Genomic DNA, 14,155 nt, shown 5'->3' with positions numbered 1-14,155 from the left:
GGACACAAACCAGATAGCACTGGCTCCCTGCCCACAACAGTGTGCCATGCAGTGTAAGCTCACCCAAGGGCACAGCTGGGCTCTCAGCATGCCACAAAGCCCACCCCCAGCTGCTGCTCACTGACCCCAGGGCCTCTGGTCCTATGGGTACAAGAGACAGTCGTGACTGAAACAGTAGGCGAGTTTCGGGGAGGTAAAGACAACCACACCTTGGTGGGGAAGGTGGTGTGAGAGGCTTCCGCTCAGCCTGAGTGTCCCGTGGTAGCTGCTGGCACCGGGACATGGGACCACAGAGAGCATGGGGCCCTGTTTTTAGAGCGACATGTCTGTGCCCATCTTCCTGCCAGTTGGTGGGCTGCTTCTGCCTTGAGCACCAGCTGCCATGTTGTTAAGGCCCCGCTGCCATCCAGGCACAGGCAGGGCTGCAGGCCGATGCTGCACCCTGCAGGCTCTTGACTCATCTTCCATCCAAACCGTTTGCTGCCTTGAATACCAATCCAGGAGGCCATGGATCTTTCTTGAAGTTAACAGAGAGTGGTAGACTTACTCTTTGAGGGGATTAATGCCAGTGAGAACCACAGACTCATAGTCACTAAACCATCTGCAGATGAAAATATCAAAAATAGATGATCCCTTCAGTGTTTGCCTCAGCTTTATGATTAAGCCTGAATTCCACATTTTCAACAGAATAAGAAATGCCTGGAGTCCAAAGTCACACCAGAACCCTGCCCTCCAATTAATGCTGATACTTCTGACGTTGCCTTCTGAGGGAGAAGACGCCATCGAACAATATGAAACAGGCAGCCCTGGCCCTTCTCCTGCCCGGGACCCATCTCTTCCAAACTGGGGTTTACCCCTCCCATCCTTTCCCTGTGCTTCTCCTGCCTGGCCCCCATCTTTTCCAAAGTGGAAGTGACCCTGCTGTTCCTTGCCCTTGGAAGGCCTCGGGGTCGCCATGCTGCTCCGTGTCCGGTCCTCCTGGGGGCAAGAGCTGCTCTGGAAGCTGTGCTTCTGCTTGTGGCCGGGTCTGCCTGAGACACACGCGGAGATGTGGAGTCACGGCCTTTGCCTCACACCACGGCAGAGGCCTGGGAGGAGACAGTGCTGAGGGAGGAGGAGGTAAGAACAAAGAATTCCCAGAATCATACAATCAGCTGTCTGAACATGTTTATGTGTTTTGTTTTAACCACAGCAGGGGCAGGAGAGAAAATGACAGGATGAGTGTGTCCAGGTGCAGGCAGATGAGGCCGTCCTGTCCGTCTGGCACCAAGCCTGGGCAGCATGGAGCCTTTGCGTTGTGGCCCGGTGGTCACGAGGGCAGCTGCCACATCAGCTCCAGAATTCCTGTGGGTGTGCGTCCCACTCCGCCTGCACGTGGCAGCCTCACTCCCCAGTCCCAGGCCCCTGCAGGCCGGTAGCCGTGATCACGCCAGCCTGCGTGGTTACAGTCCCCCCGGGCTCCTCCATGCGGGACCTTTTGACCTCAGGCTCCCCAGTGGCAGGGGCAGAGATGGCAGCCGTGGTTGGGGTAATGGTGGTGGTGGTGGCGGCCGCTGGTGCTGGCTCCTCGGGGCCCACCTCACACACCCGGGTGACCACCACTGGCGTGGACGAACTAGCCTGGGCTGCAAGGAGCTGCAGGGGGCTGGTGAGGGCTAGGAGTGGAGGGAAAAAGAGATTCACATTGGGACACTGCTCAGGACCAGCAGTGCCTGCTCGGCACACCAGCCGATGGCTCTGTTTGGGGCTGAGTAAATTACTCACACCCAGCCCCTTGGCCTTTCCTTCCGGGTCTGTGACTCCCTCACGCCACTCGCTGTATGACCTGGCCTGCTCTCTGCCCAGGGATGCCATGCCCCCAGCTTTCCCTCACTGTTGCTTCTGCATGTGGATCCTTGCAGACCCCTGACGGCTCTTGCCCTCACCTGCTGCAGGTTCTTAACAAATGCCACCTGCCCTGAGCCCCTTCTGCAAAAACTGCACCCCTCCCCACCCTCAGCCCCACCCTGCCGTCTCAGGGCTAGCATGCTGCCCACTGCTACTTCCCTTCTCTCCTTGAGCCTGTCTTGCCCAAGCAGGGGGCAGCTATGGGTTGTGGGGTCTGTGCCTCTCCCCCCGGGGCTCTCCTGGGTGCCACCACACTGCCTGGGCAGAGCAGGGGCTCCACCACTTGGTCAAATTGACCGGATGACTGGATTATTGGAGAAACACTCTTGCTGCATTGTCTGGGGGCTGAAGGATAGGGCTCATGCTGAGGGCGCCAGGGTCGGGCAGGGCCTCACCATAAGTGCTGCCAGCTAAACTATTCGTGGAGACGGCGTGCTTTCCATTCTGAGTGACAGCCCGAACTGGAAGATGGTGCTGCCCGATGGTCACTGGCGTGGCTGGCTGCAGGATGGTGACCGTGTGTCCAGCGACCCCAGGGGCCATCTGGCTGGCCACCGTCTGGATGACCCGGCTGGCGGCGGGGATGGTGGCAAATGCAATGGTGGGTTTCTCTTCCAAGCCTACAGGAATACAGTGTATGAGACCCCCGACTTTGCCTAGTGCAGCCGCAGCAGCCTGTTTTCATTTATCTCTCAGCAGGAAGTCTGGTAATGGAGGCGAAGCGAATTGTGGGTTTTTACCATTTACACTGGGAAAAAATGTTGGTTCTCAAAAGAAAAATCCCACTTTTTGAAATAAAATTAACAGGTTTTTAGAAAAAACTTAAATACCTTGAACTTTAACCCAAATTTTTCTGAGAAAGAAAATGTCTTATTTAGAATGAAATGACTTGCATTTGGAGCCATAACTTAGTCGTCTTTCACCAAAATGCATCTGTCGTCATGACACTAGTAAGAGAAGAAATCACTGCTGAGATTGAGCCAACAGTGGTCCTTAAGACCAGGAGATGTTAATTCAAAGCATTCCTGGGAGGGCCTGTGCAGACCTGAGAGTCTTTTGGCTGTGTTTTCAATACTGACCCCACTCACTCCCTGGGACCCAGATTTCTGATTTAGGAATTTTAACTATTTTTTGCTTTAAGTGACTTCTAAGGACTCTACACCGGGGACTCTAGAGAAATCGCCCTCCAGATTCCCATTTTAGGCAGGTCCCATGACCTGGTTCGGTGTCACCTCAGGGGCTCTGGGATTGGAGGTGACAGTCTGAGAGGGGGAAAGCATTTCTGAGGATGGCGAGGCTGATTCAAAAGGACTCACAAGTGGCAGCAAAGTGGGGCAGCAGCCCGGGAGCCGTCGGCCCCCGAGGTAGTTGTGCCCCAGCTTGCAGGCTCTGAGCTCTTACTGAGGCTGAGGTCTCCGCCTCCTGGATGATTCCCTACCAGCCCCAGCCACACGACCGCACAGCTATGTTACCTCTGGCTTCGCTGCCCAGATCCAACACTGCTGTGCCTGTGGCTTCGTGTGCGCCCCCTGCCGAGGCCTGGCTGGCAAGGATGTATCCGTTGGCAGAACTGGCAGAGGTGGTGACCACCCTGAGCATGGTGACAGGGGGTGCCTGCTGCACGACGTGGATTGCGTGGCCGGGAGGCTGCTGGGCCGTCACTATGGAGGCTGGCATGTAGGCCACGGGTTTGGCCACTAAGCTGGGAGGTCGGGGAGGCATAGCCATGATCACGGGCTGGGCACTGACAGGAGAGCCTGCACAGAGAGGGAGCAGGACCCTGAGGGCGCGTGCTTGGCAGTGGCTCTGGACATGCCCTGCCAGGGCATGACAGAGTCCCCCACATCAGGTGAAAGGCCACTCTTACCGGGTGCACTCTGGGAATACCGATACTCTGGAACAGAAGCTAACTTTGACCCGAAGTCAGGGTCGTGTGGAATGGGTGAGCCCTCCCGAGACAGGCACTCTGGAGTCTGCAGGCCAGTAGAACGAGGGGACATCAGCCCAGGGTGAGTTGGTGAGGCTGGAGCACTCCTGCCAGTGGGAGAGAGGCCATGGCGGTGAGGAGACATGGGGAGGATAAAGGGCATTCAGCAGATCAGTGGCCACCTAGCACCCATAGCCTGTGAGGCCTCTGCCCCTATGCCTGATGCTTCTCTCTGTCCTCAGGAGGTACTTTCAACATTAACATTCCCACAGTGACAAGATGCCGCCTGATAAACATGCCACCAATGCAGCATTTAAAGCCCCAATAACTGGGAGGCGGCCGCATTTTTTGTGGCTTCCCAGCAAAAACCATGATCCAGGCCCCTTTCTTCCCAAAAGGGTCCATTCTCTGCGCTACCAGCATAAGCTTTGGCATGGTGGGAGCCAGCTTCCCTGGGAAGAGCCCACGTGGAGGGAACATGCTGTTCAACTTGCAGGTGATGGTCCCCAGAAGCCGGCTCCTTGGCTGCATGTGCCCAGGAGCTCAGCCCTGGATTTCTTCTCAGGGGTGGCCACACGAGCCCTGAAACACAGGGCCCACCCAAGCCAGCAGTGCAGGATTCTGGGTGGCCGGACGCAGCCTCAGCATGGCCCAAAGCGGCCTTTGTCTTGTGTTTATAACCAGCATGGGCAGTCTTGGGAGCAGAGCTCCAGCTGCCTCTGCTGAACGGGAGCTGCAGGCTGGCTCCCCAGTCTTCATGGCAGGGACCTGGCATGCTCCCCCCGGCCTTGCCCCCAGTCTGCCCTTCTGCCCCCATCACCTCTCAGCTTGGGCACCTGTCCTCCACCCTGGAGTCCTGCTGCTCGTTGTGATGCTCAAGCCAGCAGTGACTGGTCCGTCCCACACTGCAGACTGCAGTGGCCTTGATTCTCAGCACGAGTCCAAGTGCCCAGTTCCCCTGAGATGGCTTTCCTCTACCAAACCAGCCCTGTCTGCTACCTGCTGCCTCCCTCCAAAGAAACCCAGGCTCTGGAAGCCACAGACTCCTCCCTCTCCCTGAGACACAGCCGACACCAAGCCTCTGCCTGATCCTGCAGCCTGCAGCTTCCCCTATGCAATTTCTATGCGGCATAACACCGGCGTCTGCATCTGCCAGTGTGACCTTGAGGATGGCCACCTTGCATCTTTAGAGATGCTCCTCAGACAGGGTTTCCTGAGCAGTGCAGGGCACACAAATCACCCAGTATGACTCCACTAGATGGCTGATGGCTGAGCCACAAGCAACAAACAGCTCTGGTTACTGTTACGGGTTGAACTGTGTCCCCAGAAGGCTATGTTGGGGTCCTAACTTACAGCGCCTTGGGAGGGGACTTTCTTTGCGGACAGAGTCTTCACAGAGCTGCTCAGATTAGATGAGGTTATGGCAGTGGGTCCCAATCCAGTGACCAGGGTCCTCATAAAAGGGGAATTTGGACACAGAGACACCCAGGGAGACGGCCATGTGAAGATGGAGGCAGAGGCGGGCAATGCCGCTGGGGGCTGGGAGAGGCCCAGGGCAGGCTCCCTGTCCAGGCGTTGGAAGGACCTGCCCTGCCCACACCTTGATCTCTGGCTTCTGGCACCACAGCTGAGGGACAATGCGTCCCAGCTTTTTGCGGCCAAGTCAGTGGCACCTTGCAGCCGCGGCCCTGGCCGACTGACAGCTTAATACAATTTCTCTCTGCCTTCCTATTTAAGCAGGGTGGTGTTCTGAAAATTGGAGTTCAGCCGAAACATCCCAAATGATGTCAAAACACTTCTGAATTCCTATCTTATGGATACGACTGTCACCTCCACCCAATTCCTACTTTGACCAGATAGTAAGGCTAGGGGCAGACTTGCCCAGGAAACGAAGTGATGCCTGAACACACGCGCAGTCTTCCACAGCCACATCTGAAACACCACCTCCAGACAGAAAGCATGTGCCATGTTTCCTTCCGGTGGGATTCCTCTATCTCTTCAGCCAGGCCTTTCCCTGGATGGGCAACCTTGGGAAGGCTGCTGGGCATGTCCACATGCAACCTGTGCCCCTCTGGACCCCGCTCACTTCAGGCCTTGGCCGGTGGGCAGGCAGAGCTGCTGGGGGTGGGAGAAGCTGCCCAGGCCTGCTTACAGGCAGGGGCTGCATCCCAATAGCACCTCCATTAGTCACAAGCTGCTTGGGCTCCACCAGTCCTGCTCACCGGTCTCTTCCAAGACACAGCAGCACCACATTGGGGACCAGGTGGCTACAGGGTGCCCCACGCCCTCCAACAGGAAGGCTGATCCTTGGGAACCACTGCGAGCCGCACCCCACCCTGTTCCTGCTCCCCGAGATGCCATACCCACTGCGACACACATTCCAGCTGTTAAGAACTGCTGCGTTGGAGGGGTAGCCAGCTGTCTACTTACCAACTTCACCTTTACACAGTTCACTGGTCCCGAGATACTCTCTTGACCTCTCAAATAAAGGCCAAGGGTTTTAAATGCCAAAAATACTACTGGAAACATGGTTGTCTGGGGGAGCCGGACCTCCAACCAAGGAAAGCAGAGGCTTACCTGGATGACAGAGGCCCAAAGGGGGTGCGGAAGCAGGAGACGCCCCTCTGCCTCCGTTTTCGGAATGCCTGCTCCACAAGCTTGGCTTCTGAGGCAGGGTCTATTCTCCAAAAAGACCCCTTCCCAGGCTCCTCCTGGGAACGAGGGACTTTAATAAAGTAACGGTTCAAAGAGAGGTTGTGTCGGATAGAATTCTGCAGGAGAGCAGAGACAGATATTCACCAGTTATTAGCCAATCAAAAACAAACCCCAACTTGCCCCAAACCTGAACCCAACAGATGTGAAATCACAGGTGACAGAAGCCTGGTGTCCATGCCAGAGGCTCTTCACAGGGGCCAGGGACTGGGCTTCCCTGGGAAGGGCAGAGGCACAGTGGCAGTTTTTCCCATCAAATTCAGCATCATGACATTCTTTGTGGAAAAAATGAGACACACAAGCCACAGTCTAGGACAACACTGAGCTCAAAATCTGTACTAAATCGCTAAGCAATAATCTGTTACAGGAAATAGTGACTATGGAGAAAATATAAATGAGTATAAAGTGTGCTAGTGATGCCTAGGGTAGACAAGTCTTCCAGTCCTGTACAAAGACAACTGTATTTATGGACACATAGTTTACACATGTGGACTATTTGTAAATAGTGTGTACAGTGTATTTCCAAGTCAGCACTGGACTAAACCACACGGGAAGCATAAAGGCTAGCAGGACGTGTAAACTGGTCTTCGCGTTTCTGGGCTCAGAGGGAGGGCAGGCTGTTTCAGCCTCAGCTGTGGATCCTTTTACACCTGCCACAGGTCAAACCTACAAACATCCCTGTGCCCTTTTCTGTTTGTCTTAAAGAGAGGAATGCACCTGTGGACTTTCTTGTTCTGAGTGGCTGAGAGCCGGTTCTGGGGCTCGAGGCCTTACCTGCCAGCCTTTGTCGGCCGTGCGGTAGTAAGGGTAATGTTTGGTGATGTGGGCATAGATCCCGCTTAGTGTGAGCTGTCTGTCCTGCGCGGAGGAGATGGCCTGCACAATCAGCTGGGCGTAGGAGTATGGCGGCTTGGACTCGTCCTGCAGGGGAACAGACAGGGTCGTCAGCTTGAGGGGCGCCTCCACAGCCCATCCCGACGGAGCACACCCTGCCGGCAGGACAGGAGATGAAGAGTGTGCGGTCATTGGCCCCGGAACCTCCACCTGGCTTGCCGGTGCACTTGCATTGAACTAGGGATCTGTTTCTGCCTTGTGCAGGGGGAAATTAGCTTTTCATCAGAACTCATTTCTAAGAGTTCTCACCTCCTCTACAAATTGATTTAAAAACAGTTAGATGGAAAAGAACAAAGATACAAAGCTGTGACGAAAAAACTTGTCATACCTCCCAAAAACTGTAATTAAAACTCTCTGAAACCCTGTCACCAGCAGATGAATGAGGAGGATGCAGTATGGAGGCCGAGTGGGAGGTGGCATTGCCCAAGGTGCTGAGATGTGGTGCCAGCAAATGGGCACCATGCACAATCGGAGACAGGGGATGGCCAGAGGGTCCCACCGAGTGTGGCTCATTTCCATGCGGCCACCCGGCCCGATCACCATGTGGCCAAATGTAGGTGAGGGTGCAGACCTTGGGGCTGTCCCCTCCGGACGCATCTGCCTGCTGCTCTGAGGCGGCCTTTGCTGCAAACTCTGCTGCCAGCTGCAGGTCTGAGGTCACGTTCTGGACAAAGCGGTAGCCAGAGGAGCCGGCCCCGCGTGGACTGGCCGGGCAGGAGTTGGGAACACTGTGGAGAGAAGGGGCAGGTCCTAAGTTCAGGTTCCAGAAGGGAGGGGGTCTGTAATAGGATTTCAGGACCTACCTGCTGCAGGATCCAGGACAGGGATCCCCACACTGTCCCTTCTCTGCTGTCGTGACACTGCTCCACCCCTTTTATAAAGGATCCACCGTGTGCAGCCAGAGAAGGGCACTCACAGGGCCCACAAGCAGGGGCGCCCCACCTGGGCCAGCTCTGGGGCTGCTGTCCAGGCTCACTCGTCCACATGGTGGCACCGTGAGGAACCGTCAGGGAATGGTGCCTGCTCTGGGGAAACCCTCCCATGTGGCCTCCTGATTTCCCCTGGGCCGCAGCCACTGCCTCAGCTGGGCTCACTGTCCCTCCAGGCAGCAGTGACTACCCGCAGTTGGGACAGCAACCAGACACGAGGCTGGACACACCTAGCTCCTGCTTCGAGGCCCCTCTGGCCCCAGCCTCCCAACCCCCAGCATGCCTAGGGGTTCTGCTGTCTGTCCTGCCCACTTTCCAATGGCATCGTCTCCTTTCACTAACAAGGTGGACTTCGGTTCTCAAACCACATCAGAATTTTGATTCTAAAAATGAATTCTATTACAAAATACTCAGAGAGAACCAACAAACACCCTGAGGTAACAGACCTTGGGAGCCTCGGGGGAACCAGGGCCGGTCTGCCTGCATCGTGCTCCCCACATCTGGTGAGGACTGGAGGCCCTGCCTTCAGGGGGTTCTTGCGTCCTCCCCACCTCTGCCCATTTCCCCCGCCTGAGCGTCCTTCCCTGTCACGCTTAAGCTGGGCCCTTCCCCCTCGCAGGCCTGGACGGCAACCACAGGTCTCTGGGCTTGTCTCCTGCAGCCAGGTACTGTCTGCAGTGCGGCCTGGCCCCAGAACCAGTCACCAGTTACGGGAGGAAGGGATGGATGAGAGATCAAAATGTTGCCAGGAAAACCTGGCAGTTGATCTGAATGAGAGATTCTGCTGCAGTCATTATTACCCTTTTTGGTAAATGAATGTGTGAAAGCCACACAGAACTTTAAGGACTCTTATTTGAGAATTCTGTTCTCTTCAGCAGATTCCCCAAACATGGCAGACAGGTTAAATCCTGCAGTACAGAAACTTGATCGGCAACCATAAATGAGCCTGTTAAAAGCAGGAAACAATAATAAGGGCTATTCCTCTGAATTTAGTTCTGAAGCAAATATACAAAACTCAAGCTAAAATGGAAGGTGGGAGGGGGAGAGAAAGGCTCTTACCAGGAACACATTCACACTCAAAATCAGGCTTTTCAAGTGCCCCCATTTGTGGACCAAGGGCCACCCCGTGTGGCACAGACCAGAGGGGTCAGGGGCCCTGACAGGGGGGCCTTCCTCAAGTTCCTCTGCACTGTTTTGCCGAACGGCGCAGCACTGCAGGAGGCCTGGGTGCGAGCCAGCCTTTTCCCCGGCTCCAATCCGAGACACAGCCAACCCCTTCCAGACTCAACGCAAATAAACCAAACATTGGTCTTTTTCTGGACCATGGGCACCAGGAGCCATTGCCAGGAACACACCAACCTGCAGGGACAGATCGCATCCAGCCAGGTGAGACTGTGTGAGATGTGGCCTTACTTACCAGTGGAGACTCACACAGCACCTTCTGGGCTGAGGCACCTGGGCTGTGCTGCTGGCCCAAGTCGCTATTTTGCAAAAGGTCACAGCAAATTAATGTCTAACTCTCAGAAGGCAAAACCCAGAGAAAAGACTGTCATTGCCCACAGAGTGATTTCACATGGAAATAACAAATGGGCTAGCCACAGCCAGGCCACAGAGGCAGGGTGGATGGTGCCGGGGGGCTCGTGCTACAAACCCTGCCAGGGACATTCCTGCAACGACAGGCGCTGCAGGGCAGGAGCCAGCCGGGAAGCCTGCAGCTGGCCTGCAGGACCCTCCCAGGAGGACATGTGTGTGCATGGCCTTTCCGCCTCGGAATGGCTAGCTTCGCAGTAAGCCCCACTCAGCTGCCCACAGGCTGGCTTCTGCAGCCAGGGCTGCACCTGGTTCCCAGCACCCTGACAGCACAGCTCTGTTTGAGGGAGGGAGGGAGGTGGGATGCCGAGCAGGCTCAGGGAAGGCTCAGGGCTGCAGGACAGCTGCAGAGGAGCTAACCGCACACCCAGCGTCGGCGCCACAGCTGTATCCTGCTCCATGGGAACTGCCTGACCGGCAGCAAAACCGGAAATAGTTCCACAAACACATATGTACCTCTTTTTTTTTTTTTCGTGTACCTCTTAAGGGGACAGGAGACAGAAGAGATGCTGGGGCCCTCCAGGCTTCAGTGAAGATCCACTCGCCTCAGGGTCCCCCAGTGGCCAGGCTGTGGGAGGTCTGAACTCGGGGATGCGGGAAATCCTGGACAGCTGCGATGCCATGTGAAAGTCACGTGATCTTCCTGATGTGAGAGCCCAGGACGGAATGGGGTGGAAGTCCCTGGTGCCCCCCTTTTGTGGAAAAATAGTTCCTAAGTCACATTTCCGTTTCAGGCGAGAGAGACTCAGCTGTTGGTGGCTGGCTGTCCTGCTGGCAGCTGCTCTGGATTTGGGCCGTTGTCTTGCCAGGACAAACCTACGCTGGCCCCGTGACAGCCCAGATGCAGAGCACGACTTCCTCGAGCGTCCAAGACACCCAGCAATAATCTGATCCCTATGTTTACAAATATTAGAAAAGAATGAACAGCCTGAGGGAGAAAGCGTTTCCAGGTCTTATTACGATAAGAATTCAGACAGAAAAACAGACAGACAGAAGGCCCAAAGTCACTGCTGGACCAGCCATCAGAAGCCTGTGCTTGGAACCGACGACAGGCCACTTCTGTGGTGCCCCCATCCTCCCAGAGCACCCTGGCCTGGTCTGGTCTGCCCTGGGACGGGTACGGCTCCTGAAATGGCCTGGTCATTTCCCCCCTGTTCCAGTTCCCAGGAAGTGGACCTCATGGTCATGAGCCACACTGAGGCTGTGGGACTGGCCGAGTGTGGGGCAGTGCTGCTCAAAGAAAAGGCCAGGGCCAAGCCTATAGGACGCAGCTGGGTCCTGGGCGCCCTGGACCTGCTCCTGGGCCTCATCTAGAGGACCAATGGACCCTGCCTCTGCAGGCAGTGGGGGGCTGTGGGAACAGGTCTAGGCAAGCCCACACCTTGAACAGGGGGTTCCGGAAGTCTGCGGGGTTCCCCAGAAGGGGCCGCTCAGAATCCCTCCCTGAGCCCCCACCCCACACCCCCACCTCAGCCCACCCAAGCAGCTTTCTGCACCTCTGCCCTTTTCTTAGGGTATTACCGAGATTTTAAATTAGATTATTAACTTTCAGTTGAAAACTGTAACGAGCTTCTTGATGGGATGGCAGCTGAGCCGACAGGCTTTCCAGGCAGATCATACTTTCAACGAGTCCACAGAAGTAAGTGGTAATTTGGTGGTCATGCATGCCTGTTGAATTTCTTTGGGAAATTAAGATCTTTTTATTCTAGAACATAAATGCTTCCATTAAAGTAAATAGAATTTCTTGTTCAAAACATGTTTTACTAACTGATTGGCTCACCTCCTCATTTTCCTCCAGCCTCACTGAGGTGTGCAGCACCTGGTCCTCAACAGGAGTGGCCTGCCCTGGCCGGACAGGACACAGAGAGGGTGGGACAAGGACACCAGGGAGGGGCAGGGACGGCAGAGCAGCGCACAGCACACCACAGCCCGGAGGAGGCACACATCGCTTACGAGAACTGACAGCACTGCCCATTCAGGGGACAAGGAAATGCCTTTCAGCTTTTAAAGACAGGAGGAATCAAGTTCAATAAAGGACAAAGGAGAAACTTGAGAAAACCCCCCAGCGAGCTGACAGCAGGCAGGCTAGGGCTGTGGGGGAGGGATTCCCAGCAAACGAGGAGTCAAGCCCTAGGCCTGCTGCTGAGCCTTAGGCTGAAGGGCCCCACTTGGAGCAGAGACCTAGGCGCTTCCGGGAAAGCCTCATGTACTGGAGGATCAGGAGCTGAAGTGCTTCGACCTTCTCACCAGCAACACTCAAAGCTAGAGAGTGATTAATTCTGAGGGAAAATGTTTATTACTCAGAATTCTCTATGCAGTAAAAGCACCTATCTAGTCTGAATTGGGAAAAATGCTAATTTTCAGGCATGAAATAGTTTAAAAAATTTACCTCTCCTGTACCTTTTCCCAGGAAGCAACGGAAGGATGTTTTCCAATAAACCAGAGGAGATCAGGAAAGGGAAAGACACGGGAGTCAGGAAAGAAGGAATTTCCATGATGGTGGGGAGGACGACCCCAGGGCCGGAGGTGCCCCAGACCCAGGCCAGTGGAGAGGAGGCCTGGGCCTCCCAGGACGGGTGAGTGACAAACACGTCTGCACCAGGTGAGGGGCAGGGGGTGCTGGTCACAGACCCGTGGAGATCTAGTCACAGGGAAGAGCCTGTGAGAGCCCCAGGGCCCCGGGCCAGGCACAGGAGAGCACCAGGCACAGGATGGTGTGTGTTGTACGCTTGCGCCAGAGAGGCCAGCCGGCCTGAACTCGCAGTCCTGGTGTTTGTATTGGTGGGGTAGGGTGGGTGGGGAAGTAAAGCTAAATCCTTAATTTCCACTCAGTTGGTCAATACATAACACTGAAAACAGAGACCCAGAGAGTCCATGATGGGCAGTGGCTGGAGGGCAAGGCGGGTAGAACAGGCATGAGGGCTTGGCTGGGGGCTCTTTTCATCAAAAGCCCACAGGGTCATTTGAATTCTTATACCATCTGCATGTACCACTTTGATAAAAGTAAACTTTTTAAAACATGAATGAAATAAATCAGTGCCACCACTATTCCTGTGGGCGCCTGCTAAACACAACACCCAAGCCTTCCACACAATCTGCCAGGCAGTATTTAGTCTCTTTGCACCTTGGTTTCCTTATCTGTGGGGTGGGTGGCCATGCCCAGGCCCTGCAGGCCTCCACAGAGGTGAAATCCCATCCCCTGCACGTGCCAGGCATGGAGCTTTAGGCTGTTACTACTACTGCCAGCATGTCAGCAACAGATTCTGCTTTTATTATTGTTCCTATATCTTGTGGCTCATGACCCTTAAAGTGCATATATTAAAGAAAATTACTAAACCTGAGAATGTACTGCCTCAGCATAAGGTGTTTAGACATTTTTGAAAGGCAGCTGCCGACCACCGACATGCCACTGAAGAGCCAGGCTGACCTTCAGCAGGAACTGGGCAGACACTTGGAGCGTCCCTGGGGAGGCCACGCAGCCACCAAGAGTGCAGCCTGGAAAGGTGCCCATGGCACAGTGTGAGGGGACAGGAGGGGCGCAGGGCCGTGAAGTGTGCAGGGCCTTCTGGGAAGCACAACAAGAGCACTTGTGAGACAAGCCATCCAGGCTGCTTATAGGATGACCAGCCCGGGACTCATCTTGGGAATGCCACTGTGGGGGCTTTTCATGCTCAGAAATGTCTGAATTGTGTATAATGCGTGCATAGTACTTCTGTATCTGAAAAAATAAATAGGGAAAGAGAATGCACAGAGGCTAGTTTCTTAGAGCTATCTTAACGAATTTTTGCGGACCGTTGAGATAAATGCAACGCTGTGAGATCTTGGGAAACTATTTAAAAGATTAGTTTCTGAAATGCATTTTGCCCCTGTGAAAATCAACAGGCAAATGGACCTGGGCTGTTCCTCGGTGGACACCTTACCTGCGGCCGCGGGCTAAGGAGAGGGCCCACTGAGGGGTGGACTTGGGGGCAGCCGGCACCCTTCTCAGCCTGCCACACGGTCACTGCCCATAGGGGCAGCACACAGTAAGCACATCCAGGAGAACACTACCTGTGACCCTCTGAGGGCCCGAGATGTGCCAAGAACTTAAATACAAGCTTCATGCAACTTTCTCTCAATATTTTATTTATTATTATTATGATTATTTTTTCCCCACCACTCTCTCAATATTTTACAAGTCAAAATACACCCAGGCCTGGATTTAGGCAAAAGGGAA

At 54.8% G+C, this 14,155-nt stretch overlaps 1 protein-coding gene across 3 annotated transcripts in view; it reads right to left on the bottom strand.

The window, feature by feature from the left end:
* Positions 1-1,152: 1,152 nt before the first annotated feature.
* Positions 1,153-14,155, bottom strand: part of FOXK1 (forkhead box K1) — a 60,998-nt gene continuing 47,995 nt past the window's right edge. For all 3 annotated transcript variants that reach the window (XM_073214975.1, XM_073214976.1, XM_073214977.1), the window contains 7 exons: positions 7,992-8,148; positions 7,301-7,447; positions 6,392-6,585; positions 3,755-3,921; positions 3,360-3,644; positions 2,283-2,507; positions 1,153-1,655 (listed from right to left, as the gene is read on the bottom strand). In XM_073214975.1, coding sequence (XP_073071076.1) covers positions 1,384-1,655; positions 2,283-2,507; positions 3,360-3,644; positions 3,755-3,921; positions 6,392-6,585; positions 7,301-7,447; positions 7,992-8,148 — 1,447 coding nt within the window. In that variant the 3' untranslated portion in view covers positions 1,153-1,383. The remainder of the gene's footprint in view (positions 1,656-2,282; positions 2,508-3,359; positions 3,645-3,754; positions 3,922-6,391; positions 6,586-7,300; positions 7,448-7,991; positions 8,149-14,155) is intronic.

The sequence above is a fragment of the Manis javanica genome, chromosome 10 (assembly GCF_040802235.1).
Source record: "Manis javanica isolate MJ-LG chromosome 10, MJ_LKY, whole genome shotgun sequence".
Classification (NCBI taxonomy): Eukaryota; Metazoa; Chordata; class Mammalia; order Pholidota; family Manidae; genus Manis; species Manis javanica.
This window is presented reverse-complemented; position numbering and strand designations above follow the sequence as displayed.